General features: G+C 46.2%; 1 protein-coding gene across 1 annotated transcript in view; it reads right to left on the bottom strand.

The window, feature by feature from the left end:
- The window catches only part of LOC311366534 (serine/threonine-protein kinase OSR1-like), a gene marked incomplete at its 3' end in the record, with an annotated part of 54,300 nt that extends 27,998 nt beyond the window's left edge, over positions 1-26,302 (bottom strand). Inside the window, exons 1-3 of the mRNA XM_084485320.1 lie at positions 26,125-26,302; positions 12,065-12,173; positions 1,296-1,404 (exon numbers count right to left, since the gene is read on the bottom strand). Coding sequence (XP_084341446.1) covers positions 1,296-1,404; positions 12,065-12,173; positions 26,125-26,198 — 292 coding nt within the window. The 5' untranslated portion in view covers positions 26,199-26,302. The remainder of the gene's footprint in view (positions 1-1,295; positions 1,405-12,064; positions 12,174-26,124) is intronic.
- Between the last annotated feature and the right edge of the window lie 848 nt (positions 26,303-27,150).

Below are 27,150 nucleotides of genomic sequence, written 5' to 3'. Positions count from 1 at the left end.
GTTGAATGCATAAGTAGTATTAAGCATAACATATTTAATTTAATACAGATTTGTAATCGGGGAGATAGTCTTGAGTTAACGTGTCGGACTTGCACCCGGTCGTCCAGGGTTCAATCCCCACGCAATTAGTAATATAGAATTCAGATTAAGATTTTAATCGTCACATACATACAGTACATAGCAGTAAAATGTTTTCAGTCGGCTCCAAGCTAAGTAGACACATAAATAAAAAAAACAGTAACAGGCAAAAACAAAAACAAATACATTCAAGATGTCAGGGGGGTTATTGCACATATGGGAATAGAAGGTTAACTTAAGATATATAAGTGCTGTTGCTAAAGTGCTTAATCAGTGCCATTTAGATACCGGACGGCTTGGGGGAAGAAACTCTCAGTCTTTGCCACCAGTGAGCGGTATCTTTTCCCTGAGCGGAGCAGAGAGAACAGTCCATAGCCTGGATGGCTGGGGTCCCTCAGGATTCTGGTGGTCTTGCCCTTGCACCGCTTGGTATAGATGTCCCCTAGATCACCCCTAGATGTGTTTTTCCACATTTGAATATTAATTTTCACCTTTGAATGTCTGTTTTTCAAAACTATTTGAATATATATTCAAATTTAGAATATTCGTTGACAGCCCTAGTGTCTGTATGTGTGAATGAGAAGGGCAGACATGAGACTAGTGGACAGGTTCGTTGTTGTTGTTTTGGTGTAGTTACGGCCGACAGTAACTGGTTTTGAGTAATAAAATGCCTGTTTGAGCCCAACCGCTCGTCGTCCTTCTAATGTCCGGTCGGACACTACATTAATTTTGATTTGAATTAAATAAATAAATAATAAATAAATAAATTTATATTTTTCCAAAATTATTTGGCGACCCCCAGAAATCATCTCGCGACCCCAATTGGGGGCATCGGCTGCGGGGCACCGGCTACGGGGCACTGGCTGCGGAGCCCCGGCTGCAGCGCTCCGGCCGCAGAGCTCCAGCTGTGCAGCCGGTGCACAGCTGTTGAGCAAAAAAACTAAACTAAACGTGAATAAATGGTTGATGTTGATTACTTGTGGCATTGAGTTAAAACTACACCCGTTTTGTTCAAAATATCGTTATAATATCGTATATCACCATTCGAACAAAAGATATTGCAATATTAGTTTTGGTCCATAGCGCCCAGCCCTACAACAGGCCGAGGAAGGGGTCACACACAAACCGCTCTGTTTGTGTGTGAGTGTACGTAATGCAAATGGATGTTAATGTGTGTGTGAACACGTGTGTGTGTGTGTGTGTGTGTGTGTGCTCACCCCCGCTTAGCAGCCTCATTACCAGCCACAGCTCGTCCTTCACTACGAATGAGGTGTAGTACGACACGATGTTGGGGTGGTGGCACTGGCTCATCGCCTGGATCTCTTTCTGTCAGGGAGGGACACACACACACACACACACACACACACGTTTAGTCCACATATCTTTACTGTAAGAAAATACATGCAACGGGGGTCACAACCAGGACAGGTGGGTGATGGTGATGGTTATGTGCACACACACTTCCCTTCACGTGTTTAAATGGTTAAGTAAGACAGAAATGTGAGCATTGACATTAGCTGCAGCTGCTTGTTCAAATCATGTGCATATGACAATGAACCAATATTAACATTTCACCCCCCACCCAACATAAGTGTGGAAATCTTTCCATCCTTCCGTCTCGGGCACTGGCCCCCTTCCCTCCCCAGCTACGATCACTCACTGGACCTGGCGCTGGAGATATAGGGCAGCCCTGCCAGTTTGGTGTTTCACATCAATTACATCAATGTAACATGCCAAATCAAGACAAAGCCCTGTTTCCTGGAACAATACCCCCTCCCTAACAATAAAGGGGTTGTCTACCAATCTGGCCACACTCTGCAGCCATTGGTAACTCATGGTGATGGATCAGCAGTTTTGTATCAGTGCATATTCCTTTTTACCGATGTGGTTTTATTACAGTAGAACTGAACGTAATGGGAGCATTGTAACGGCTGTTTGAAGACTGGGCCCATAGGAGGGGCCTGATGGAGTGAGTGTATAGTGATCACTCCATCAGATACTACCAATAGATAGTATGTATGGAACAACCAATGTTAGGAGTATAATGTGAAGTATAATATAACGTCATTTTAACCATTCTGATTTAAACCCTTTAGTAATGCCATGAAGGCCTCCCTCCAGATGAGCCTCGATGAGGACCCCAGAGGGGCCAGTGCCTCGGGCCACACCTCTCCTCTGTTCAGCCTCGCTGCAAAGCTGGGAGTGAGGTCATGTTGGCATCTGGAAAACCAAAACATCTCTCCACCTTCAGGAGACCCACGTCTTTAAGGACACGTAGGAGGAGAACAGGAATGTACGCGTATACATGCACTCAGTTACTTTCTGCCAAATCTCTGCCTTCCAGCGCCGCGGGGGCAACGGGAGCCTGGTTGGGGTTCAGCCCAGGAGGATTCCTGAAGACTTCAAGGCCGCTCTGTGTTTAGATTTCTATATAGTGTGTGGCAGACGGCAGGGAGGAGTGAGGGGGGTGGTAATTGAAGGAAGATATTTGGCAGCCTGCTGGCTCCACCCCCAAGCCTTACATGGACTTCCTCCCTTAACGATGCAAGGATCATTAAGCAGGAGTTCTTGGGGGTAAAGAGGAGAGCAGGCTACCACACGTGAGGCTAGCAACCTTGAGAGCTTCTGTGTGATCCTAGAGCTATTGTATCGCCATCGTGAGAGAGATAGAGATTGAGATTGTACTGGACTGATTACCCATTGTGATCTGGACCGTCTGAGGAACCACCCAGTGTACCGACTGCTTTGTTTGACAACCCTTCTGGCGCCGACCCCTGGACACTGGATTAATGGACTGATTAAGGAATACGGATTGTACCCTAATGGGTGTGGAGTACCCTTTTCCACCCTGACTGTAAATACCCGGGTAAATAAAGCAACCTGACTTTGAACTGCTCTCTGTGTGTGTGGTTTACTGACTTGGTGGCGTGGAAACCCCACATCCACGACAAGTGAGAAGGGTGTTTCTGTGTGTGTGTGTACCAGAATAATCCGGACACCTAATTGAAGTCAGTCAGCCTGCCAGAGGTTTGACCAATCCTACTCCAATAAGCCACGACCTGTTGTTTTGCAAACTTCAAAGCAGGTCATCCACACAGGCGCCGATACACAGCAGCTCAAAGCTCCAGTATTTGCCATCAGCTTCCCGGACAAGTTCAAATGGGGCCCATTTCAAGTTGAACGCTAGCATATTTTCAAACTTCAAATAGAACTCTGAATAAAGCCAGAGCTTCACTGCACTTTGTGGGTCAGAACCATTGTTTTCAATCTCAGGATTCAAAAGCAATCCTCAACCATTGATCAGGGAATTCACCTATACCGGTACACCCTTTACGGTGAAAGATACCCTTTACAGTGAAAAACACCTATTACTTTGCTTCTATTGGCTGAGGCCTAGACTTCCTCATGCAAAGGCTGGCTCTGTGAGAATAGTTGAGGTCCATCTAGTGTTTGCCAGATCTGCACTCCAGATAAACTCCAGAAGACGATGCACCTCATTGATAAAGGTGTGCTGGTCATAAAGGGGCACATTGTTCAAAAAAGTCGCTGTGTGTACATCCCATCTTCTGGCCAGGTGCAGGTGAAATTAAGTAATATAGAGTGAAAGAAATATAATGTCTGCAGCACTGCTTAAGCTCCCATATTAATTTAATAAAAAATAAACAGCAACGTTTCGACCCTGTTGGGTCTTCTTCAGGTAAATGGCCATTTGATGAGGGGATATATAAAGGTCATGGCCTGATTGCCCCACTGATGACTCAATTGAGAGTACAATTATTTTTAGTTTTTACAAACATTTCAAAAAACTTTTTTTTACAAAAGGGCATTCAAAATCCAACAACCCTAAATAGATACGATACACACTGTTATCAAAGAGAAAAAAAAAAGAACAATTAGTGCCGGAACATGTGCGTACACCAAACAAATACAGGACATTTACCCAACACGGTCATAAAGCAATTTCACTGGATCTCAGTCAGTCTCCTACAAGGTACATTTCACAAAGATGCACAAGAATGTTAGCCTATAGGTAGTTTTATGTCAATGTCTTCATTAAGACCGTTGGGGGACATTGGGTTTAAGTAATAGATCCAGAACGTTTCCCGTTGGAGCAGCCTTTTATTGTGATCACCACCTCTAAGTGGTTTGCTGACCTGCTCCACCCCAACATAACTGACGGCGCAGACATTATGTCCAGCCTGTTTAAAATGAGCGGCGACAGGACTACGCTCATCACCTGTTCTGATGGTGCTCCTATGCTCACACATCCTAGTTTGCAGCGCTTGCGTCGTTTTGCCCACATATGCTAGGCCGCAAGGACAGCGAATCAAGTAGACAACATGTGTGCTACTACACATGATGGCACCACAAAGAGATGGTCTTGCCATCTTGCCAGTGTGGGGATGATTGAAGCTCTTGCATTTACGTTTGGGGTCCGGATCAAGAATATGCCAGAGTTTGTATAGCGTTTTTTTTTTAAATTCGGACACAAACGGGAATATTTTACGCAACACAGTGGGAACATTCTTTGATCTTTATTGCGCTTCTTTGGTCGAAGACACTCCTCCTGTGTTGTCTGATCAAAATGCTTTTTGGCCGTATCAACCCATTCATGTTTGTAACCTCTATCGAGGAATCTTCGCATTATGTCTGCGGTCTGTGCTGAGTAGGATGCGTCGTCGCTACATATTCTGCGCACCTGGTTGAACTGACGACCGGAAGACTTTTGACCGGCAGCCTGGGATGAAAACTATCCCCATGTCATATAGTGTTCGGATCAGTGGGTTTGCAGAAAAGATCAGTTTTTAAGCTTGTGCCATCTTTGTATACCTGTATATCCAGGAAACTGATGCGATGCATATCGTATTCCAAAGTAAATTTCAGATGTTCATTGCAAGACTTAAGATACTCATGGAAATCCATTAATTCATCTACTGTACTGTCAATAATCAGAATAATGTCATCAATGAATCGCTTGTAGAATAAGATCTTAGAGTAAAAAGGATTAGTCTGATGCAGCACACATTGGTTTTCAAAAACACCAATCTATAGGCAGGCATAATTCTGAGCCATTTTGCTTCCCATGGCAGTGCCCTTCTTTTGTATGTAGAAGTCATCTAGAAAACTAAAGAAATTTTTGGGTAGAACTATGTTTGCCAAGTCCAGTATGCAGTCAATGCTGGGTTTAGGCTTAGGCTGACCTAAATAGAGGAAATGCTGGAGTGCGTCACGGGATGTGGGATGTTCGTATACAAACTCAAACGTGACCAACACCAGTCTGTCAGAGGTTACATCAAAAGTTTTCAAGTAATTAATAAAATCAATAGTCACGTATATAGGAAGGAAGGAAGGAAGTAAGCAGATATATTTTCCATTAGGCTACCAATCCCACTAACAATAGGTCTTCCCTTCAAGGGAATATCTAAACCCTCATCCTCATCGTCATCCGCTTATCCGGGGTGGGGTCGCTGGGGCAGCAGCTCAAGCAGGGGACCCCAGACTTCCCTTTCCCGGGCCACATTGACCAGCTCTGACGGGGGGATCCTGAGGCGTTCCCAGGCCAGTGTTGAGATATAATCTCTCCACCTAGTTCTGGGTCTTCCCTGAGGTCTCCTCCCCACTGGTCGTGCCTGGAACACCTCCCAAGGGAGGCGTCCAGTGGGCATCCTTACCAGATGCCAGAACTACCTCAACTGACTCCTTTCTAAGCAGAAGAGCAGCAGCTCTAATCCGAGTTCCTCACGGATGACTGAACTTCTCACCCTATCCCTAAGGGAGAAGCCAGCCACCCTCCTGAGAAAACTCATCTCGGCCGCTTGTACCCGCGATCTTGTCCTTTTGGTCATCACCCATTCCTCATGACCAGGGCAGGAATTTCACCGACGGCCACGACAGTGCCCCACTATCTGGCCATTATGCCCTTCTGAAAATCGTATGCCCATCAGCCACTGTGGCCTTGGTGCCTCTCTGCCCTCTCCTGTCAAGTCCGCCCCAGCCACGGAATGTTAGTATATGTAGGCTACTTGATTGGTCAACACAACAGTAACGTTATCAACAAGGGTGACCAATAAACATGCAAGCGTTAAAGAGCTCTCGTTGACCGGCTACCCGATCCGTACAGCACAGGGATCCCAAAGACGACATGACAATAAATGCAAGCGTTCGAAAAACGATCAACAAAAGCTTTTTTCTGAATCAAATATCTATTGAGTAGCTCTGTCATTGACCAAGTAATGCGGTAGCATCCACACAAGTTACATTTTCTCAAGCATTTCTGTAGTTCAAGCGCAGTGAAGCTTTGCGCTGCACTCTGAGCCAGAAATCTGGGCCCGATTTCCCGCCCAATCTGGCAACACTGGTGACCCCCATGATGGCAGAGGGAGGGTTATTGTCATTTTGAAATAATCATAATTATGTGTAATTAAAAAAGATATATTACTTATGGCAAATTCTAATATTATAGACCGTAATACAGTTTTAACATTTAACAAAATTCAACAAATTCACTCAACTTATTTTCCTTTTGAAAAAGAAGTGGAGAATTATTGCAAAAGGGCTCTTCAAGATGCAGACAAAAACTGCAAAACAATGAACAATTTCTCTAGAAGTGTTCCACGTATTTATTAAAAAGGCGTTAATGCTTTTAGAAATGGATTTGTCTATTTAAGTGAAATCAAAATCATGTTTTTTAACTTATGGCCTTGATGCCCTGGCATGTGGCTTCTGTGTCCTCAAAAGAATTGCCCCGCTGCAGGCCAAGTGGCCTTGCCCCTAAAATCACGAAATTCCAGGCCTGCTCATGACCATAGGTGAGGATAGGAACGAAGAGCGACTGGTAGATCGAGAGCTTTGCCTTGCGGCTCAGTGCTCTTTTCGTCACAACGGTGCGGTAAAGCAAACGCAAGCAAACAGGAGTGTGTAAATTACAGGGATCACTGGGTGCTCAATCTTGAGACACTCAAAGATATTGTCAAACTCGTCATTACTAAAGTTGAGAGTGTATCCTATCTTTCTAACCTCTCTTATCAGCAGGTCGTACTACAATCTTGTTATTTAGGTTATTGTACGTACGGCGTTGTGGTACTTGGGTGGAATGAATGTAGACTTGTTCTTGAAGCGATTATGGGTCGAGTCAATAGGGGCAGGGGTAGCTGACAATTGGATTTGGTCCAAAAGAGGATCAGTCCTAGGTAGAAAGTCTCTCTTGTCAGAATGGAAGAACTCCCTTAATCTTAGATGACGAAAAAACTTGGAAATCAAAGATAGTTTCAAAGTCATTAGTATGGTGGTTGGTACAAAACTCAGTCCCTTACTCAAGGCTGACGTACAAGCGTCAGACAATGTATTTTCAGAAAGGTTCATTACCGCGCTCTCCTGCTGGTCTGAACGTGGGGCTGCCTGCGTCCTCTTTCGCTGGCCCCTTCTGCATCGTTTATTCTTGGGAGTAGGCCTCCTCTCCGCCAATGATGTGGATTTTGAGGTCTTCTTTGGGCGTATCCAAAAAAAGGCGCTCCGTGCTCTGATTGGCCACTCACATCAGATAATTAATCGAAAGAGGAAGAGGACAACGAAGGTCTATTATTTCCTTGTTGCCGTTGGCGTCCAAGTCATGTGTGTTGTCCCTGATCATGTTGGGATTTGGCTTGAGATTCAGGTTTTCCGTCCTTCCAGAAGTAGACTTGTTCTGCTTGTAATCTTCAGCATCCCACGTAAACTTGCCCTTCTTGACACTCCTGACTTGTGCAGTCGATTCGGTAGCGTTCTAGCTCTTTCTTGATTTCCGCATATTTTTTCTTGTCAGATGATGCCTTCAGTTTAATTTCTGTTTGCTTGAGATCTTCCCGTGTCCAGTTGGTCAGTGATTTCACTAATAACTAGGGCCATCAGATCAAATGAGCATTTGTTCAGTATTTTGCACTATCGTTGGCAAAACACCCAGTCTCTTGGCCCAGATCTGGTGCTTTCTGAAGTCTGAGACCCCGAGGGATGATCTTTTTTTCTGAGATAGTCGCTCAGTGTTACAGCATGCAGATGCTGCCTGAACTCTCGCTCTTGTAAATTGAACAGTTTAAGAGTAAGTGCATCACCCTCCTTTGGATCTGTTGTGTCCGCATCAAAGATAGACTCCTTCAGCATAATGCGGTCATAATCTTCTTGATTAAATTCAAAGGTGCCGCTTTGGCTGGCGTGGGTTTCTTCCTCGGTCATGTCTTCTCACAGTATGACGTAACAGCACCACACTGCTGCAGTGTCATCGCTCTAGAACCTGTACTGCCTACAAAGGAACACATCCTTTATCAGTCATCACTCTAGAGTCTACTGCCTACAGAGGAACACATCCTTTATCAGTCATCACTCTAGAGTCTGTACTGCCTACATAGGAACACATCCTTTCTTCATTAGCTTTTTCCTTTTTTATATGAGAACAAGAGACAGCCACACCTTGGCCTGGAGGAGATCGTGACATCATTGGCACCGCTTAAACATAATAATAAAATAAGAAAAAGAAATAGGTCACTGGATCATAGAAAGGGTGGTGGAAGCGGATTGTTAGAGTTCAAATAAAACCAAGCCATAAAGGCGGAGTACAACCAGTCTGGAAGCCACACAACGGTGATGGAGACCCAGAAGGAGTACTCCACCTGAGAATGCCTCATGCCAAGAACACAGTGTACCTGCACACATGTTGAACGGGTTTGAAAAAGAGGAAAACCAGATGGTAGAATGACGAGTCACAATGCAGGTTTTGGTTTACATGGTCATAGCACACAAGACACTTTAAGCAAGTATACATTCAGAATACATTCAAGTCCTCTGTGGCTTTCATAACAGTTTTGGGCCACATTTAATCGATCGTATTCCTATTCCGATTTTTCACATGTCACAACATCCAAGGTCAGCCTTCTTCATATCTGAAACATCGCATATCAACTCTCAAGGCTGTGGAACATCCTGGAGTGGAGGGCTGTCTTCCTCGCCCGCTGAGGATTGCAGCGGGCAGGAGCGCAGGATGCTAGCCAAGGAGCTAACCTTCCATGCTGTGAGGGTCCGGGGCCATGTCCTCACACAACCACACGGACGCCACCGCATGAACCCACCAGCGCCACCCCCAGCCCCCTTCCCTTCTGGGCCGTGGCGACGGCGCTGGGATCACAGAGAGCCTTTTGTTGCAGGGATTAGGTCACTGTAAACCTATCCCTCTGACAAAGACACTAATGTCCTCATCGCTGAACACACCCGCATTACCTCCAACTAGGGTGTGTGTGTGTGTGTGTGTGTGTGTGTGTGTGTGTGTGTGTGTGGTTTCCTCTATGCCTCACAATGTTGTTTTTTTAGCACAATAGCATGGAAGAAAATTCCAGAAAAGTGAAGAGTATGCTCTTCACTGACTGCATGGAAGAAAATTCCAGAAAAGTGAAGAGTATGCTTTTTACTGACTGTACATGTCATTCTGCAGCCTCGCCGTCCTTATTGGCAAAAAACTAAATGCCTTTATCAAATGTTAGATTTATTTTTCTATATAAAGCAGGCAAGAAAAACATATTAGCATAAAAAGGACATGTCCCATTTGTTAAGTAGTGTTAGAGGAGCGCATACTTCAACAGTGCATGACCTCATAGCGTCTCTAAACCCTCCAGGTCTACAGGTCAGTCCAGGCTGGAGGTCCATCATCACCAGGTCTACAGGTGTGAGTCCAGGCTGGAGGTCCATCACTACCAGGTCTACAGGTGTGAGTCCAGGCTGGAGGTCCATCATCACCAGGTCTACAGGTGTGAGTCCAGGCTGGAGGTCCATCACTACCAGGTCTACAGGTGTGAGTCCAGGCTGGAGGTCCATCATCACCAGGTCTACAGGAGGTGGACACTGGCTAGCTACCCGGCCCGCTCACCAAACCTGCCCTGGATGAAGACTTGGCACCCCATGGTTCCAGAACAGGCGCTGACCTTTGACCCCCACCCTACAAAACCAGGTCCTCCATAGGGAGGGGCTCCCTACATCGACTGGGAGCATTGGGAATACTGGGAAAGGAACTTCCTGGAAGCCCCCCCCCCCCCCCCCCCCCCCCGGGCCCCCGAGGGCCAGCTGCTGGGGCCCCTTGCTGTCACCACCACCCCACCAGCGCCCTACCAGTGTGGATGAAACCGACGTGAAACATGATGCACTCCCAGTACCACCAGGGATCTCTTTACTACTCTTTACTACCAGTGCCATTCATCATGGATTCATCTCTCCTCACCCCCCTGCACCATTCAGCAGTCTGCCCGGCAACTAGCAGAGAGTTCTCTAATGCAGCCATTCTCAACCTTGGGGGTTGTCAAATATGTTTAAACTTAAATAAACGACCTATACAAGTAGTTATGTCTCGTTGTATTAGTTTGTCCTGTTATTGACGTAATGCGAGTTATTTACATAATGCGCAAATATAGATATTCGAATAGTATTCGAATATATGTTTTTTTTCAGAGGGAATATTCAAAAGTCATTTTTTTAGCAATTTTGACCGCCCTAGTGTGTGTGTGTATGTGGGGGGGGGGTCGCGGACAGCGGTGCATGTTAAATTGGGGGTCGCGACTCAAAAAGGTTGAGAACCACTGCTCTAATGGATCAGGACCAGGGTGACAGCTTCTGGGTCTGTTTAACGCATTCTCAACATCTCACTGGCTACACAGTGGTGGTGGAGAGAGAGAGAGAGAGAGAGAGAGAGAGAGAGAGAGAGAGAGAGAGAGAGAGAGAGAGAGAGAGAGAGAGAGAGAGAGAGAGAGAGAGAGAGAGAGAGAGAGAGAGAGAGAGAGAGAGAGAGAGAGAGATCCAACCTTCTTGCGCCATGTGACCGACAACTCTCAAGAATCCCAGAGCAACATTCCCCTGATTCATCCTACGGAAAAAGGGGGGTAGGGAGGAGAGGTGGGGGGGCTGCAGAATTGTTTTGAAACTGAGTTCTGTGGTGGGGGGAGGGATGATATCAGTGACGGATCTCCCGGGGTTTGGTTTAAACCCCACACAGAGGTCTCACTGAACAGCTGCCCTCCCATCAGTAACTCTAACAAACATGGAGGAGACCCAATGGAATGTGGCTTAGAGAGGAACTCTGAGAGGGCATCAATCAACCAATCAGGGGCCAGAATGAGGCTGCTGGTTTCCCCTGAGTCAGGACTGGGAGTCTGGGACCGGCTGTCAGGGGGGGTCATGGAGATTCAAAGACCAGAGACCCCCGACCTCCCTCACTGCTGACACAGATGCACGTCCCGGGACTGGACTCTCTCAGACACCAGGGAGAGACAGACAGAGTGGGCTTTGTGGTCTTAAACATCAGGACTACTAATGTACCGCATGGAGGGGGGATGAGTGGAGGAGAGGAGAGGAGGGGAAGGAGAGGAGGGAAGGGAGAGGAGGGGAGAGAGGGGAAGGAGAGGAGAGGAGGGGAAGGAGGTGGATGGGTGGAGGAGAGGGAGAGGAGGGGCACGGTGGTGGAGGGGAGGGAAAGGAGGGGAAGGGGGTGGAAGAGGGATTGGGGAGAACGAGTCACCAGGGCGGCTCACTAAACGTTTCCTGGCGCTGGGCCTCGGGCCTCCTGGGAGCAGCACGTGGGGTCAGAGGCCACTGGGGGTCTGATCCACTGGAAAGAGGGGCAGGGGCAGGGGCGGGGGGGTCTGGGATAAGCCCGGTAATGAGAAGCAGAGGTGGACCTCGCTCAGTCCGTAAGCAGCTGATGAAGGCCATGCTGAGAGCAGTTAACTCCCCTCCCTGTGTGTGATCTCCAGCCCAGCAGCAAGGGGCCTCCTCTGGTCTGAGTGCCCCTCTAGTCTGACGCCTCTCTGGTCTGAGGGCCCCTGTGGTCTGCGGGCCACGGACTTTGAACCTGTTACTGGGTGTATACCTCAGGGGCGGGATGTTGTGAAACACAAGACTATGATATTGGTGGTGAAACCAAATAATGGCTTCCCACCTCTGTAGAAGAAGTGTGTGTGTGCGTGTGGATTCTTACCAAGAGCTCGTCCATACTGGTCTGGCATTTCTCCAGGTTAATGCGTTTTATGGCCACCTTCTCCTTGCGAGGTAAACAGTACGCTGCCTGCACCACAGCCGTGGCTCCGCTGCCTGCAACACACAACCAGAGTCAACATGGGGGCCAAAACACATTCACTTCAGTGGTAAACACACCTTCATGCCCAGTACTTTAAGTGTAGTAAAGCGCTGACTTATTCTTCGTATTTACATTTTATTCATGAATCTAAAAGACGCTAGGACTTTCTTGTCCAACCATATTGGCTCGGGTTTGGCAATGAGCAGATTCACATGTTTCCTCTACAGTCTGAGTGGGTCTCTGGGTCAGAGCTCAGGGCCCTGCAGGGACCCAGCCGGGGGCAGGACCCCCCAGAGGACCTACTGGGTGAGGAGGTGAGGTGGGGGGGGGGGGGGGGGGCAGGACCCCCCAGAGGACCTACTGGGTGAGGAGGTGGGGTGAGGGGGGGCAGGACCCCCCAGAGGACCTACTGGGTGAGGAGGTGAGGTGGGGGGGGGGCAGGACCCCCCAGAGGACCTACTGGGTGAGGAGGTGGGGTGGTGGGGGGCAGAACATGTGTGGGCTCACTGAGGTCATGCATGGACTTCCTGTTAATGCTAGGGGAACCAAAAATGTGTGATTGTTTACTCAAAACTTGCAGACGCACACACACACACACACACACACACACACACACACACACACACACACACACACACACACACACACACACACACACACACACACACACACAGGAAGGGTAGCACTGGGACACCACCCCCACACCTCCACCTCCTCCTCCCCCTTACACTCAGCCTTTCCCCGCACGGGCCTGTAGTCTGACCCAGGTATCTACAAAGTCCTCATTGTTCAGGGTCTGGATGGAGCCAGGTGTGCTGAGGTCGAGGACAGCATCATGGGTCTGTACAGAGACACAGCCATAGAAAAATCTTGCTTTGGTTTTTAATTAAAATCCAACCCCACAATGTCCCCAAAGGACACAGTGACTTTCAGACGTTTTGAATCCTCTGCACCACGTGTCAGGTTGTATCAAAAACTGTACCTTCACCACGACCTGGTACAAGTATAAAGCACTACGCTATCTAAAGCACCTCCGCTTCGCGTCGGTGTCCGGTTCGCCCTGAAGGGGCTTATTTTCGATAATGACCAGCGACGTTCTATACATTATCCCGATTATTACACGGCTACTTGCCAAAACTAACAAAATAACTTCACACGGTGTGTCTTTTTACAATTTATTTGTTACCAGTATTCTTAGTGTGGATCAGTAGAGAAATAGTCTGCCAAAGACGTTGGTTGATAAGTTACCAGACTACTTGCGGAGTGATACGAAAGACGTGAATCAGAGGCAAAAAAAACCTCCTCCTTGACAGCAGTCATTATATGCTTAGTCAATTATCGAAAAAGAATTAACCGCCGGAAGTCGGGAAGGCCCTTACAAGTGAACGGAGCGTTCCACAGCATTGAGAAGAGCTGTGTAATAATACACTCATAAAGGTAAGACAGCAGACACAAAGCCACACATACAGTACGACCCCTTAGGCTATAGATTGTTTCAGAGCTGAAGTCACATCTCACAGTAGCATGACATCCATCCTGTAATGCTCTGACCATTGCTCTGACCACAGCGCTAAAACTCCACTACCCAACCACCACACAATGGGAGGGGGACAGGGATAGAGGACTGAACTATTGCACGCACACACACACACACACATTTAATTACTGTTAGTTAATTACCATTTAATGACATCCTATTGAGTAATGTCATGTGGTGATACTGGTTCAGTAGTCAGGCTGAACAACAGCCTGTCATTATAATGTGGGTGAGACATCAGGGCAGAGGGAGTCTGTTATTTAGGTCTGTATAAATCAGAAGATGTCTGGTAGTTCCATAGTTCTGGTAACTCCATGTTGAGATCACACACACTTCAGTCTTCGTGTGTGTGTGTCAGTCAGTGTGTCAGAGTGTGTCTGTGAGAGTGTGAGTCAGTGTGTCTGTGAGTGAGTGTATCAGTGTGAGTGAGTGAGTGAGTGTGTATGGGGGGGGTGAGACGGTACTCTCTCTAACCAGGAATAGCAGGCAGGTCAAGGGTCAAATACATCAGGGAACATGGAGCCCCAGAATGAGTTCCATGTGGAGGTAGAGAACGTAGAGAACAGAGGAGGGTGAAGGTACCGCTGGTCTGACTCTGATGGAATATACAGACATTGGATCTAGGAGTTCTCAGAGAATATTTGGCCCTCAACGCGTGTCAAGTGAAATATGTTAAGTTAATTAATTACTTAATAACACACTGGGGACTGCAGCATCAGAACTTTTTAAAAGCAGACAACTTTCAAGTCTAAAGAGGAGATCAACCAGGAATTCTAGTTGACATTAACATTAACACACTCCAATACACTATGAAGCCTTGCATTGTTACATCGACCAATGAGTCCCTCAAAGACACTAGGCCCTCCCTTCCCTCCATGCCCCCAACAGCCACACCCTGCATCAGGGAGGACCAGAAATTAAACAAAAAAAAAAACGCAAAGCAGCAGGGCCCCCAAGGCAAGCGTTACTGTTGGCATTTCCTTTGAAGTAACCTCCGTCTAATCAACTAGTGGCCATGACACGCCACACAATGGCTGAATACCAAGCAGCCCCGCCCAACACCCCTCTCCCAAGGGGCCCGGCAAACACCGCTCACCCCAGGGGGCCCTGCCCGGCCAGGGCTGTCAGGGGGCCTTGCCAAACACCCCTCTCCCAGGGGGCCCTGCCCGGCTAGGCCTGTCAGGGAGCACTGCCAAACACCCCTTTTCCAGGGGGCCCCGCCCGGACAGGGCTGTCAAGGAGCTCGGGCTCTGGGTGGCCTCCATGGATCAACAGCAACCCTCCTGGAGCCTCTCCCACCCCGAGAGGGAGAGGCAAGGGGCTCAGTAGGGGTCAGACACCCCTTAACTTAGGGGTCAGACACCCCTGGAACTTAGGGGCGTAGACACCCCTTAACTTAGGGGTCAGACACCCCTGGAACTTAGGGGTCATACACCCCTTAACTTAGGGGTCAGCCACCCCTGGAACTTAGGGGTCAGCCACCCCTTAACTTAGGGGTCAGACACCTCTTAACTTAGGGGTCAGACACCCCTGAACTTAGGGGTCAGACACCCCTGAACTTAGGGGTCAGACACCCCTGAACTTAGGGGTTAGATCTACCGTTTTCTTCACAATCAGATTAGTTGAATAGCCTGGATATATAATGGCCAACTATACTGCAGTTGGTTTGTTACTAAGCAGATACTTTCATGCAGATACAAGTAATTAAGGAACAGAGAGGGAGGATCAGAAATATGCATGTGGCGCTCCAGTGTTCTGTAGCAGTCCATGCCCTGGTGAAAATTAAGTACACTGAATTGTATTCAAAATATATTTCCGAAGTACATAATTCATTCCAAGTACATTTTTCAGAAATATACTTCATGTTAAGTATATTTTAGGTAGACTTTTGGAAAAGTATAGTTCTTCTTCTGATCTATTTAAGTTCAATGTAAGTGTACTTGAAATAAATATACCAACGCTAATGTACTTAAAGTGTTGTTTCAGTATACATCTTAAAAGTATGGAAGCCCATTCCCACCAGTAAAAAAAAAAGATAAACTCTTCCTTGATAAAAAATAAAATCCCCATTGTAAGTCATAATTATGAGAGAAAAAGTCATGAGATAAAAAGTTGAAATTATGAGATAAAAAGTCATAATAATGAGATAAAAAGTCATAATTATGAGATAGAATGTAAAGTGTGCGTGTGCTCCAGTAGCGCTGTTTTCAAAGGTCCCTTCATTGTCACCATCATCGCTGGCATCCCCAACCATGCTTAAATTAACTAAACAAATTAGATCTCTGTTTGTGTAGCTTTGACTACACAAACAGAGATCTAATTTGTTTAGTTGTAACGGTGTACTTATTGAAAGACTTTAACAAAAGTAACCATAGCTGTAATTCTTACTTTATTCAGGATTGCTTGTCTTTTGCATGGTTCGGGACGCCAGCGATGATTGTGACACACTTTTTATCTCATAATTTCGACTTTTTATCTCATTATTATGAAATCTTATCTCATCTAATCTTATCTCAATCTTATCACCCCCCGTTATGTGGGCCCTTTTCTGATTTGACCCTACAGTAGTCAAACTAAAGTTGCCTTCCCATATGGTTCATCCCACATTTCATGTCTCTCGGTTGAAGCCTGTTCCTACCAGCCCTCTGTCCCCCCCGGTTGCAGCCCCTCCACCACCCTGCATCATCGATGACCACCCGGCCTACACTGTCCGGGGGCTGCTGGACGTGCGCCGACAGGGCTGGGGTTACCAGTACTTGGTGGACTGGGAGGGTCATGGCCCTGAGGAGTGTAGCTGGCAGACCTGCAGCAACATCTTTGATGCATCCTTGGTCCGAGATTTCCATGCGGAGCAACCTGATATAGCTGGTGGGTCGCCTGGAGGCACCCATTGAGGGGAGGGTACTGCTATGGCCGTGGCCGTACCCAGCAGATGCTCAGCCATAGACATAATAAAGAGTAGACGCCGCATTGGCTGCTTGGACGCAAGAAATGCGGCCGCCATCTTGGACCGCTCATACTCCTAGTTGCGTAGCAGCAGAAGACACAAGATTCCAGAGCACTGCAGCATATTACTGCTCAAATCGGCGGACCATCGCAAACAGGGCCCGGGGGATTACTTTTCAGGAGGAGACACAGTTTGGCATCGACAACCAGACTTGTTGTCATTGGTTGTGTCTGTGTTTCAAAAGATAAAGGCTGCACTACATTGCCAAACTCGCCTCTCTTGAACTGCACAAAGGGAGCATGAGAAAGAAGCTCTGCAAAACAGAGGGGTTTTAGCTCATACAAAAACTTTTATGTGCTTATATATATATATATATTTATTTATATATTTATATATTTCAGACTGTATATATCAGACTGACATTGGCGTGGAGGAGGCTGCAAAGCATGGTGAGGATCATGTTTTTCGATTTCTCCAGTGCTTTCGACACCGTCCAGCCAGTCCGGCTGGCTGAGAAGGTCCAAGTGATGCAGGTGGATCCTGACATGGTGGCATGGATTACTAACTACCTCACGGACAGGCCGCAGTATGTCAGGCTGCGACACTGCTTGTCAGACGTGGTGACAAGCAACACCGGCACACCCCAAGGAACTGTACTTTCACCGTTTTTGTTCACCCTCTACACCTCTACACCGGATTTCTGCTACAACTCCCGAACACTCCTGACGACTCCTCCATTGTTGGATGCATCACAGACAATAAGGAGGAGGAGCACAGGGAACTGGTTGAGAACTTTGTGGGATGGTGATCAGCTCAACACCGGGAAAACCAAGGAGCTCGTGGTGGACTTCCGGCGCAGAAAGAGCCCCCCAATACCTGTTTCCAAAAACAGGGAGGGGGGTGGAGATGGTGGACACCTACAAGTTCCTTGGGGTGCATCTAAACAATAAACTGGACTGGTCAGACAACACTGAGGCCCTCTACAGGAAGGGACAGAGCAGGCTGTTCTTCCTGAGGAGGCTCAGGTCTTTCAATGTGTGCACTAGGCTGCTACGGATATTCTACCAGTCTGTGGTAGCCAGTGCCACCTTCTTTGCTGCAGTGTGCTGGGGAGGAGGCATCGGGAGCGGTGGTGCCAGCAAGCTGAATAAGCTGGTAAGGAAAGCGAGCTCTGTGGTGGGGATGAAGCTGGACTGTGTGGAGGCTGTGACAGAGAGGAGGATGAGAGGAAAGCTGCAGGCGATCATGGACAATCCCTCTCACCCTCTCTACGCCGAGCTGAGGCAACTCAGGAGCACGTTCAGCCACAGACTCATTCAGCCATGTGCCTCAAAGCGCTTGGGGGGCTCTTTCATCCCATCAGCTATCAGACTTTACAACACCTCAACCCCCCGCTCCTAACACCTCCAAAGCCCCAACACCTCCTTTTCTAGACTTGATTAAGGACTAAACCCCACACCTCAGGACTGATTGTTGTTTAAACATTGTTATTTATTTCATTTTCATTACCTCAGGAACCCTGCAAATTGGCACATTTATACTTATAGTCATATTTATTTTTTAAATGCACAAGTCACCTACAAACGGACAGTTACATGTATATAGTATGTTTATCTTATTCAAATAGTTTTTTATTATATTTTATTTCAATTGGTAAATTTATTTGTATAGCTTGTAGCTTGTAGGTGTATATTTGTATTGTTTTACACTCTTTTCCCACTGTTCTGCTGGACACTGTGAATTTCTCCTAAGGGGGATTAATAAAGGACTATCTATCTATCTAGCTATCTATCTAGACAATATCGGCTTACAGCTTACCGGCATTTCCTGGAGTGGATACTGCAAGACGATAGACTTGGGAGAGGCAATCGCCTTGTTTTGCCAGCCTGAATAAAACTTCAAATTCATGTTGGTTGTTGTGATTTGTTTACTAACCCAAGTGCTGTTATACTAAAGTAGGCCTACTGTATAAGATAAACACTTATTTCAACTGGGGAGAAAAGGTTGAGTACAAATACTTGATATGCTGAGCTACTGTAATTAGCAAATGTTTTTATGCTGTACAGTAATATACAAATGATACCTTAAGTACTTGATATTGTTATCTATTCTTGCTACATTCATACATGATGGCTGTATGCTGAACCTACTTTGCATCTTCGTGATTTATACCACATAAATTGTAGTTTTAAAAAAACATTGAAAAAAGGTAATCTGACAAATGTAAATAATTATTGCAGTGAAGTGGTTTGTTACCCCACAAGTTTGTTATGGTGAACATGGGTTTATACAAGAGTCCAAGGTAAGGTGGTAAAAACAATATAAGATTTTATTCACCAAGGAAAATTATCCAATATATCAACATTACAAAGATAAGATTAAAAACAAATGCTTTAATATAAAAGATAAGTAAAAAAAATATATATATATATATGTACAATGTACCTATCCTATGGCTATCACAGCCTAAAAACAGCAACGCCACCTTCAACAGACCCAGGCTCCGTACATGCAAGCTCCAGGTAGTGACTAGGGATGCACCGATCCGATATTAGGATCGGATATTGGTCCCGATATCAACATTTTAGCTGGATTGGGTATCTGTAAAAGCAAAGCGATCCGCAAGACCGATCCGTCCCTTTTTAAATAATATTTTAAAACATATTAAACGACAAGGGATACGTCATGCATGCCGCTACGCGCAAGCATTGAGTGGAGTTGCAGCAACAGACAGCATGGAGCGCACGAAGGGGTCTGTGATTTGGAGATATTTCAGCCTCACCACACCAACTAGCTCGACGGCTGTTTGCAATGCGTGTAAAGCGAGTGTTGCCTCGGTCGTATGCGGAGTCCAGCCCGAGGAGCTGGCTCTGCTGGCGGAGGAGTCTGCATACGCCCGAGAGGTCGGAACAATGGAGCGTCGGAGAAATTATATGGACCCGAAGTGAACTGACAGCTGTCTACTGAAAACATTGCTTTGTCCTCCATGTCGCGTTTCATAATATCAGAGAATATCCCTGTCAGTTCGGCCGTGGCGCAATTAATGAATAGAGATCGAAGTTACTACTTTACAACCTCGTTGAGCAACATTTAGAAAAACATGTACTTTTAATTCAGCCTTGGGTGAAATCAAAGCGTAGTGTGTACTGCATGCATGTTGATGATGATACACTCCTTATAGGGGGTAACTACATTGGCACAACACCGGCTTCCTCCATCTTCTGCGCCAGCTTTTTAAATAAATCGCCGACCCGAAGTGAGTTGACAGCTGTCTACTGAAAACATCTTTCTCCCGCCGGAGCAGCCCCTCCGCCGCCTGTCCGTATACGGCATTCCCCCAATTCATTCTCCCCCATGGCCGAGATAACCCACACTACGAGTCTTTACTTGTTGTGGAAGTACCAGAGAGTCGGAGAACCCGACGCGGTCTTTAAGATACATAATATCAGAGAATATCCCCGTCAGTTCGGCCACGGCACAATGAATGAATAAAGATCGTAAATGCGTCGGAAAAATAAAACGTTTATTTTGACAGATGTGCCCGAAGTTACTACTTTACAACCTCATTGATGACCCACATTTAGGAAAACATGTACTTTTAATTCAGCCTTCGGTGAAATCGAAGCGTAGCGTCTGTGTGCTTCCACCTTTAATGAATGCATGCCATGTGCGCTCCTGCGGCCAGGGATACGCTTCAGAGGGTAACTACCTTCACCGGCTTCCTCCATCTTCTGCGCCACCTTTCTAAATAAATAGCCGTTTCTCATTTTCCGACGGCGACAACACGTATACCGTCTCCTTCTACTTCCGGCTCATGGCCCCCGGAAAAGATTTCAAGCATGCGCAGAACGCGAACTTCAAAACATGCTGTTTACATGCAGATATAGACCGGACTATGAACGACTTATCTAGGTGTTCTTATCTGATTTAGTCCTGTTGAGGTCTTATTTGTTTAGTTACCCGATTATGACTGCATGTAAACGTGCTGATATCGGATCGATATCGGGTATCGACCGATACGCAAGGCCCCAGCATCGGTATCGGCATCGGAACTGAAAAAGTCAGATCGGTGCATCGCTAGTAGTGACAATGCCCATACTACCCAACCCTTAATAAGCGATCAAAATACTTTTTGCAACCACCGCCTCTTTCCCTTGACATTTAGTTTTCAACTTAAATATGCAACAGATGTAATTAAGGCAACCTGGTCTCACAAGAATCCATGAAATGAGTCGGTCTATGTCCCGTTTACAAAAAATAATGCCCATAAAAGGTTTGAATATTAAGGGCTACCTAATATTCGTTCGAATATTATTAAAAATATATATATTTGAATAACGAAGTTCGGAGTCAAATCCCTAGTCCATACACAGGTAAACAGTGACAGCGTTTGTTATCTCGTTCCACAGCTGGCTTTTTTTGTTGTAAGCTTTGGAAAATGCCTGCGGAAGCAATGTCTGAGATGCAGGGACAGCTTCACACTACCAGCCAAAAGAACTACGTTTCATTAGTATTTTCCCATATATACCATATTTTCAGTAGTTACGTGTAACTTGACTTATTACATGAACAAGCATTACACACAACACTGTCTACCGGTCACACCGGTGTCACGGTATCGTCAAAATCCAGCGCAAATTCACACCGGTGTACTTTCTATACCGTTTATACCATACACCCCTACATTTAACTTGTGAGAATTGTTTGTTTCTCTAAATAGCTAGGCTTGATTAATTAAACTTAGTTTGAACATATTTGAGAGGACCTGGTCCTAGGTGGTCCACTCCGGGTCCCAGCCTTGTTTAGGAATAGACATGACACGCTGTCATGCTATCAGTATGCTGGCTTCCAGGATAGCTCTCCAACCTTAGTACTTTTTTATTGAAGTTCTTTGGTAACCTATAAACCTAGCACTTACTTACACTACCGATCCTACTCCATAGGAAAAAAACAGAAAAGTTATTTACGTTTTATAACTTGATAGACTTAAACAAATTTATATGCAACGATTCTTAACTTAACAGCAATGTATCAAACCATATAATTTACATATTGTAATATTATTATGTTTCATTGTATAAACACATTGTAACCAAGACGCTGAAAACACGTCTCCCTCAAGGCGTCTGGAAAGCCATGAAGACTTTGGAAAGCCATGATAACCCAGGTTAGAGTCAGAGTAAAGACCCTCTCATCTGACTGACTGACCCAGAATGGCCACCAATGACCAAGGTCTACTTGGTACAGCACCGGGAATCAGAGTCTGGGAATCAGAGTCAGGGACTTCCAGAAAACAAAGATACATGACTTAGAATGAGCTGCAACAACAAGGCCCTCCACAGGAGGCGGGTCAAGGTCCTGACTCACACCGAGAGGACCAATGGGCCCCCAGCCTCTCTTTGGTGGTCAGACCTGCCCCTTGCTGGATGCCGTCCTGCCACTAAGCCTTTAGTTATTACACCTCCTTGCATATCGCGCCCACATTCCAAACCTTATTCCAACGCACGATCAGAAATGTGACACACGTCTCCCAATCCCCCCCTTGGCCGGCGGATTTCTTAGTGAGTACCATTCCTCCCGTGGCTGAACACGGGGCCAGGGGGCCTGGACTGGTGTTGCAGTGGAAAGACGGTTGTAAGAACTGCAGTACCGACCATGATCAGAGGGCGTCTGCTGATGTTCGGAGGGGCCTGATTGGATCAGGGCGCAGATGTTTTAGAATGGAATAAAAAAGAGAAGAGAAGAGAAAAAGAGAAGCATGGTTGCGGGTAGGGCTGAACGATTTGGCAAAATAATTTAATTGCGATTATTTTGACCAATATTGTGATTGTGATTTAATATGAGATTTTTTAATATTTATTAAGGTCCTTATGTTATGTATTATTCACAAAAAAAAGCAAAAGGGGGGAGGGTAAAGGGTAGGCCTACTACTTCGCTTTTATGGCAATTTTTTGGATTTAGACCTGATGAGTGGACAGCCAAGGGACACGACTGATGTTGTGTGCAAGATCTGCTCATGTGTGATCCGCGCAATAGACCGGCAGACGACCGATCTACTTGACCAATTTATGCGCCTCGCAGAAGTTAATAGAAATGATGATAAACAAAATATCACAGAGCACAGAGCAGGATTGTGAACGTTTACAATGTCTCATGTCAATTTACAATCTGCAAAATGTGTCTGCGTTGGCCGACTTCGTTTTTTTAGTTAGGATATTGATGCTGCGCGCCTCCTATTTGCAACGGAATTTAAGATATAAAACCATTTAATTTAACACACGTGCACTAAAACTGATATTTTCGTTTTAAAATAAATATTTGGAAACAAAAATTCATGTTTTCTGCAGTGTGCCTGTCTGGTATTGAGCGGGTCTGCAGGATCGCACTCTGCACAACCCAGTCAGTAAAAAGTGAACGGTCTTGGTCACGTACGACTTGTAGTCAACTCGATGGCAACTTTCTCCGTTAAGGACAGGATCTCACGGAGGGAGGCCGCTGCTTCGCTGTACATTTTCTCCAGCCGCAGTCATAGTTTGGCGACATGGCACGGTGTAATCTGCCTCGAGAAATGCGATCAGATCACGGTAGTCACATCGCTGGCATAGGCTACTGTATTTAAAATAACATGCATATGCATTAGTTATATTGTTAATTTAATTTACAGAGCAATCCCTGCAAAGTTTCTAGGTTTAACTAACTATGGGGGGGGGGGGGGCGTGGCATCACGATGGTGGCTCTCCATCGTGATGTCGGTCAGCCATCACGATGGATGATGACATCGTCCATAGGCACAACCCTAGTTGAGATGAATTGATATAACATCTTAATTTAACTATTGAATTGTAAAAGAAAATTTAATATAAATCTTACTAATCTCCAGTCAGTAAAAGAAATATCGAAAAATAAAAGTTTTTTGTTTTTTTTATCGCAGCCTTTGTGATTTGCATATCGCGGTCTATTACGTTGCGATTTCCATTTGAATTTGATTAATCGTTCAGCCCTAGTTGCAGGGTGGATACAGAACAACATAACTAGAGTGTTTGGCCTAGGCAGCTGGGCCAAACCCAGATCAGAGCCTGAGTCTAGTCTAGAGGAGGAGTGGTACCCCCCGCTGAGTGAGGCTCTGTCAAATATGATCCAATCACCACTGGGGAGGAGAGAGTGGGCTGGACCATGTCCCAACCAAAGCTCCTTCCCCAGGGAACTTTCTAAAACAATAGTTTGCGGAGCATTCTGTGAAAAATGCAGGGCCATCCTCACAATCCCAACTCTCCATCAAGGACAGCCTCTGTAACCCCCTCATCCCCCCCACCTCCATCCAGCCCTCACCACCACCAGCAGCTATAAGCCATGGCAAATACCAGCCCATGACTTAGTGGTCAGAATAGTATAAATGAGAGGAATTATCCAAGTTCACATGAAACCGTGTTCACTTGAGACTAACTCAGGAGATTCTGTCTTCTTTTTAATTTAACTTAACTTCTCATGAATATGATTCCATCAGCCTCAATGCAAATCAACATTAATAGTAAAAAATATACATCTATGTCATCTAACATAAACCAAAAATTGAGATTGATACATTTCAACAACCAGTATCCATATCATCCCTGCTGCAATGCACTCAGGGACAATAGTACCTTGAGCAAAGAAAGGTTTACAAGTGAGCCAGTGGCTGGGTTCAAATATGTCCATAGGAAGCTCTCGCCATTTGTCCGTCGCATTTTCTTTAAGCAGACTCTATTGGAAGAGGAAGGTGAAACATGATGTAGCATGATGTAGGCCTGGATGACCTGAAGACATTCCATGGTTATGACAGCTTATGACATCTTATGACACAGACTAAATTACAGTGAGCGACGAAAGAGTGTACTAGATACAGGAGACAGAGAGATACAGGAGACCAAGAGATACAGGAGACAGAGCGATACAGGAGACAGAGAGATACAGGAGACAGAGATACAAAGAACAGAGAAATACAGGAGACAGAGAGGGACAAAGAGAGACCAACTGAACATCGTTTGCCATTGAGAAGGAGGAGTTTTTGTTTGAAGAGACCCTTAGAGAAAACGTCTTTCCTCTACACAAACACAGTGGCTGGACTGTAGCTTCTGTCTACATTTCCAATGAGTGAAACACATTTGTACATTTCCAAATGTATCACAGCGGTTAAAAGTACAGTTGTAAAGGGAACAGACTTTGGGTTGAGGAGGATGTGTGCCTTAAAGTACCTGCACAGGAATCTGACAGTTAACAGTTAAAATGCAGTTAAAATGCCACCAAACACGTTAGGAGCTATAGGAGAGGAACAGTATCTGTTGTGTGCATGCTGAAAAGAAGGGCGTTATCCAGTGAGGTTCCCCTAAAGATTACAGAAAGCGAGGTGAGATGTGAAGCACAGGTAAGCTAAATACAACTCCTGTACAAATATACACAATGGTGTGCAGAATGGGTTTTGTATAAAGACCAACCCGTTCAGTACCCCGGGGGTGACACAACAGTGAGCTCATCATAGGCGTCTGCAGCTACTTCTCAGTAAAGAAAATTACCAAATTTTTCCTATGATTCATGTCATCTTTGCATTCACCTATGAGTCGAGAATTAGTACCTCATAAGGGGCCTACATATTTAAAAAACGTGCTTCACCAAAGCCCAAGAGATGTAGGGCAAAAACTTTAAATAGGCCTACTCCTCATGTCAAAAGCAAGGGGATATGCTCAAATAATTCAAATCACCAGATTTTCCCGGGTGATTTGACCCAGGACCCGAGACCACCCAGGATCTGGGACGACCCAGGACACGAGACCACGCAGGACCACTGAGGAACCGGGACGACCCAGGACCCAAACGACCCAGGACCACCAAGGACCCGGGACGACCCAGGACCCGAGACCTCCCAAGACCCGAGCCCTCCCAGGACTGGATCCCCTTGGGGAACACTGGATTAAGTTGCTCTATTTGATTCGTAAATTAGGTACCCAATTAAATCTCTTGGTTTCTATGACTTTGTATAAGTTTTACATTTTCAACAATAAACCGAATTTCAGGTAAAAAAGGGCACATTCTCTTAAACTAAAATTGTTAAACTCACGAGTTTAATGAATATTCTACTTCACAGCCCAAACTAGTGAGAACATTAAAGCCCCATTATAGTATCTCAGGCCGGGTGAAGGGGTCTGCCTCTCCCCAGGACCATCCCCTGTCTCAGCCCGGGTGAAGAGGTCTGCCTCTCCCCATGACCGTCCCCTGTCTCACCCCGGGTGAAGGGGTCTGCCTCTACCCAGGACCGTCCCCAGTCTCACCCCGGGTGAAGGGGTCTGCCTCTCACCAGGAACCCTGTCTCACTCCGCCTGTCTGGGGGACATCCACACAGCTCACTGAAGAACACATCTACCGCGATGCTTAGAGACGCGATACCCTCAGTGGAGACTGACACACATGCAGAGAACATCTAGTGAAGCTACCGGCTAGGCTCACCTACCGATAACCTCCTGGAGCTCATAGTCGTCTTTGTTGATGGACCAGGGCTGGGAGCTCAGGTCCTCCGACATGACTCAAGGTCTTCTGAGCCGCGCTGTTTGGGAAGGAAAGATGTTCGGTCCAAAAACTGGGTGGGAAGATATTTCAAAGTAATTCCAGCCGGACCGAGAGCGACACTTCCCTTCCTCACGATCCTGCAGCAGCAGCTCTCCTGTCATCCCCAAGTCTGACACACGCCGACCGCCCCGCCCACCGCATTCCTCCGGCAGAACGTGGGCTCACCCGGCGGCCATGTTGGGTGTTCCTTATAGCTCTAAATACTGAATGTGGGCTCACCCGGCGGCCATGTTGGGTGCCCTAATATCTAATGGTGCGTTCCATGCAACCCATAACTCGTGTTTTCACAATCTTCTACCCGTGAAAGTGCCCTGGAACGTCAAACCCGTAACTCACTACCCGTGAACTCGTACAAGATCGATGTACTCCCAGTTACAGTTGTTGACGTGTCACACACACACACACACACACACACACACACACACACACACACACACACACACACACACACACACACACACACCAATGGCGGCCTCTGTTGGTACTATTGGTGTGTTCCTGTTACTTTACATTGTATTGCACGCACAGCAAGACCATGCAATGCATATATTGGTGACCGGAATAAAGGAACACACTAGTAATCAAGTGTGTAATTAAGTGTTAAAATTGACATTAAAATGACCAACATGTTACAAATCTACATGTATGACCTTTGCAGCAAAAAAAAACCTGCGTGAAAATCAGTTTGGTATTCAGTGAGGTTTCATTAATTAAATGCGCTGCCACTTCATTGCAGCTGCCAAACGGATTACACTGAGTAGAACAGTCGACCGGTCCAAGATGGCGGCCCCACGGCTCGTCAGCGCCGGTCATAGATATATATACTATATATACTGTCAGTATATATATCTATGAGCGCCAGTAGACAGTAGCGGTCAATGACAGCTGCAGTTCAAATCGGACAGC

Source organism: Micromesistius poutassou, assembly GCF_964030765.1.
Source record: "Micromesistius poutassou genome assembly, chromosome: 21".
Lineage (NCBI taxonomy): Eukaryota > Metazoa > Chordata > Actinopteri > Gadiformes > Gadidae > Micromesistius > Micromesistius poutassou.
Note: the sequence above shows the minus strand (reverse complement) of the source record. Positions and strands in the feature narration are given on the sequence as shown.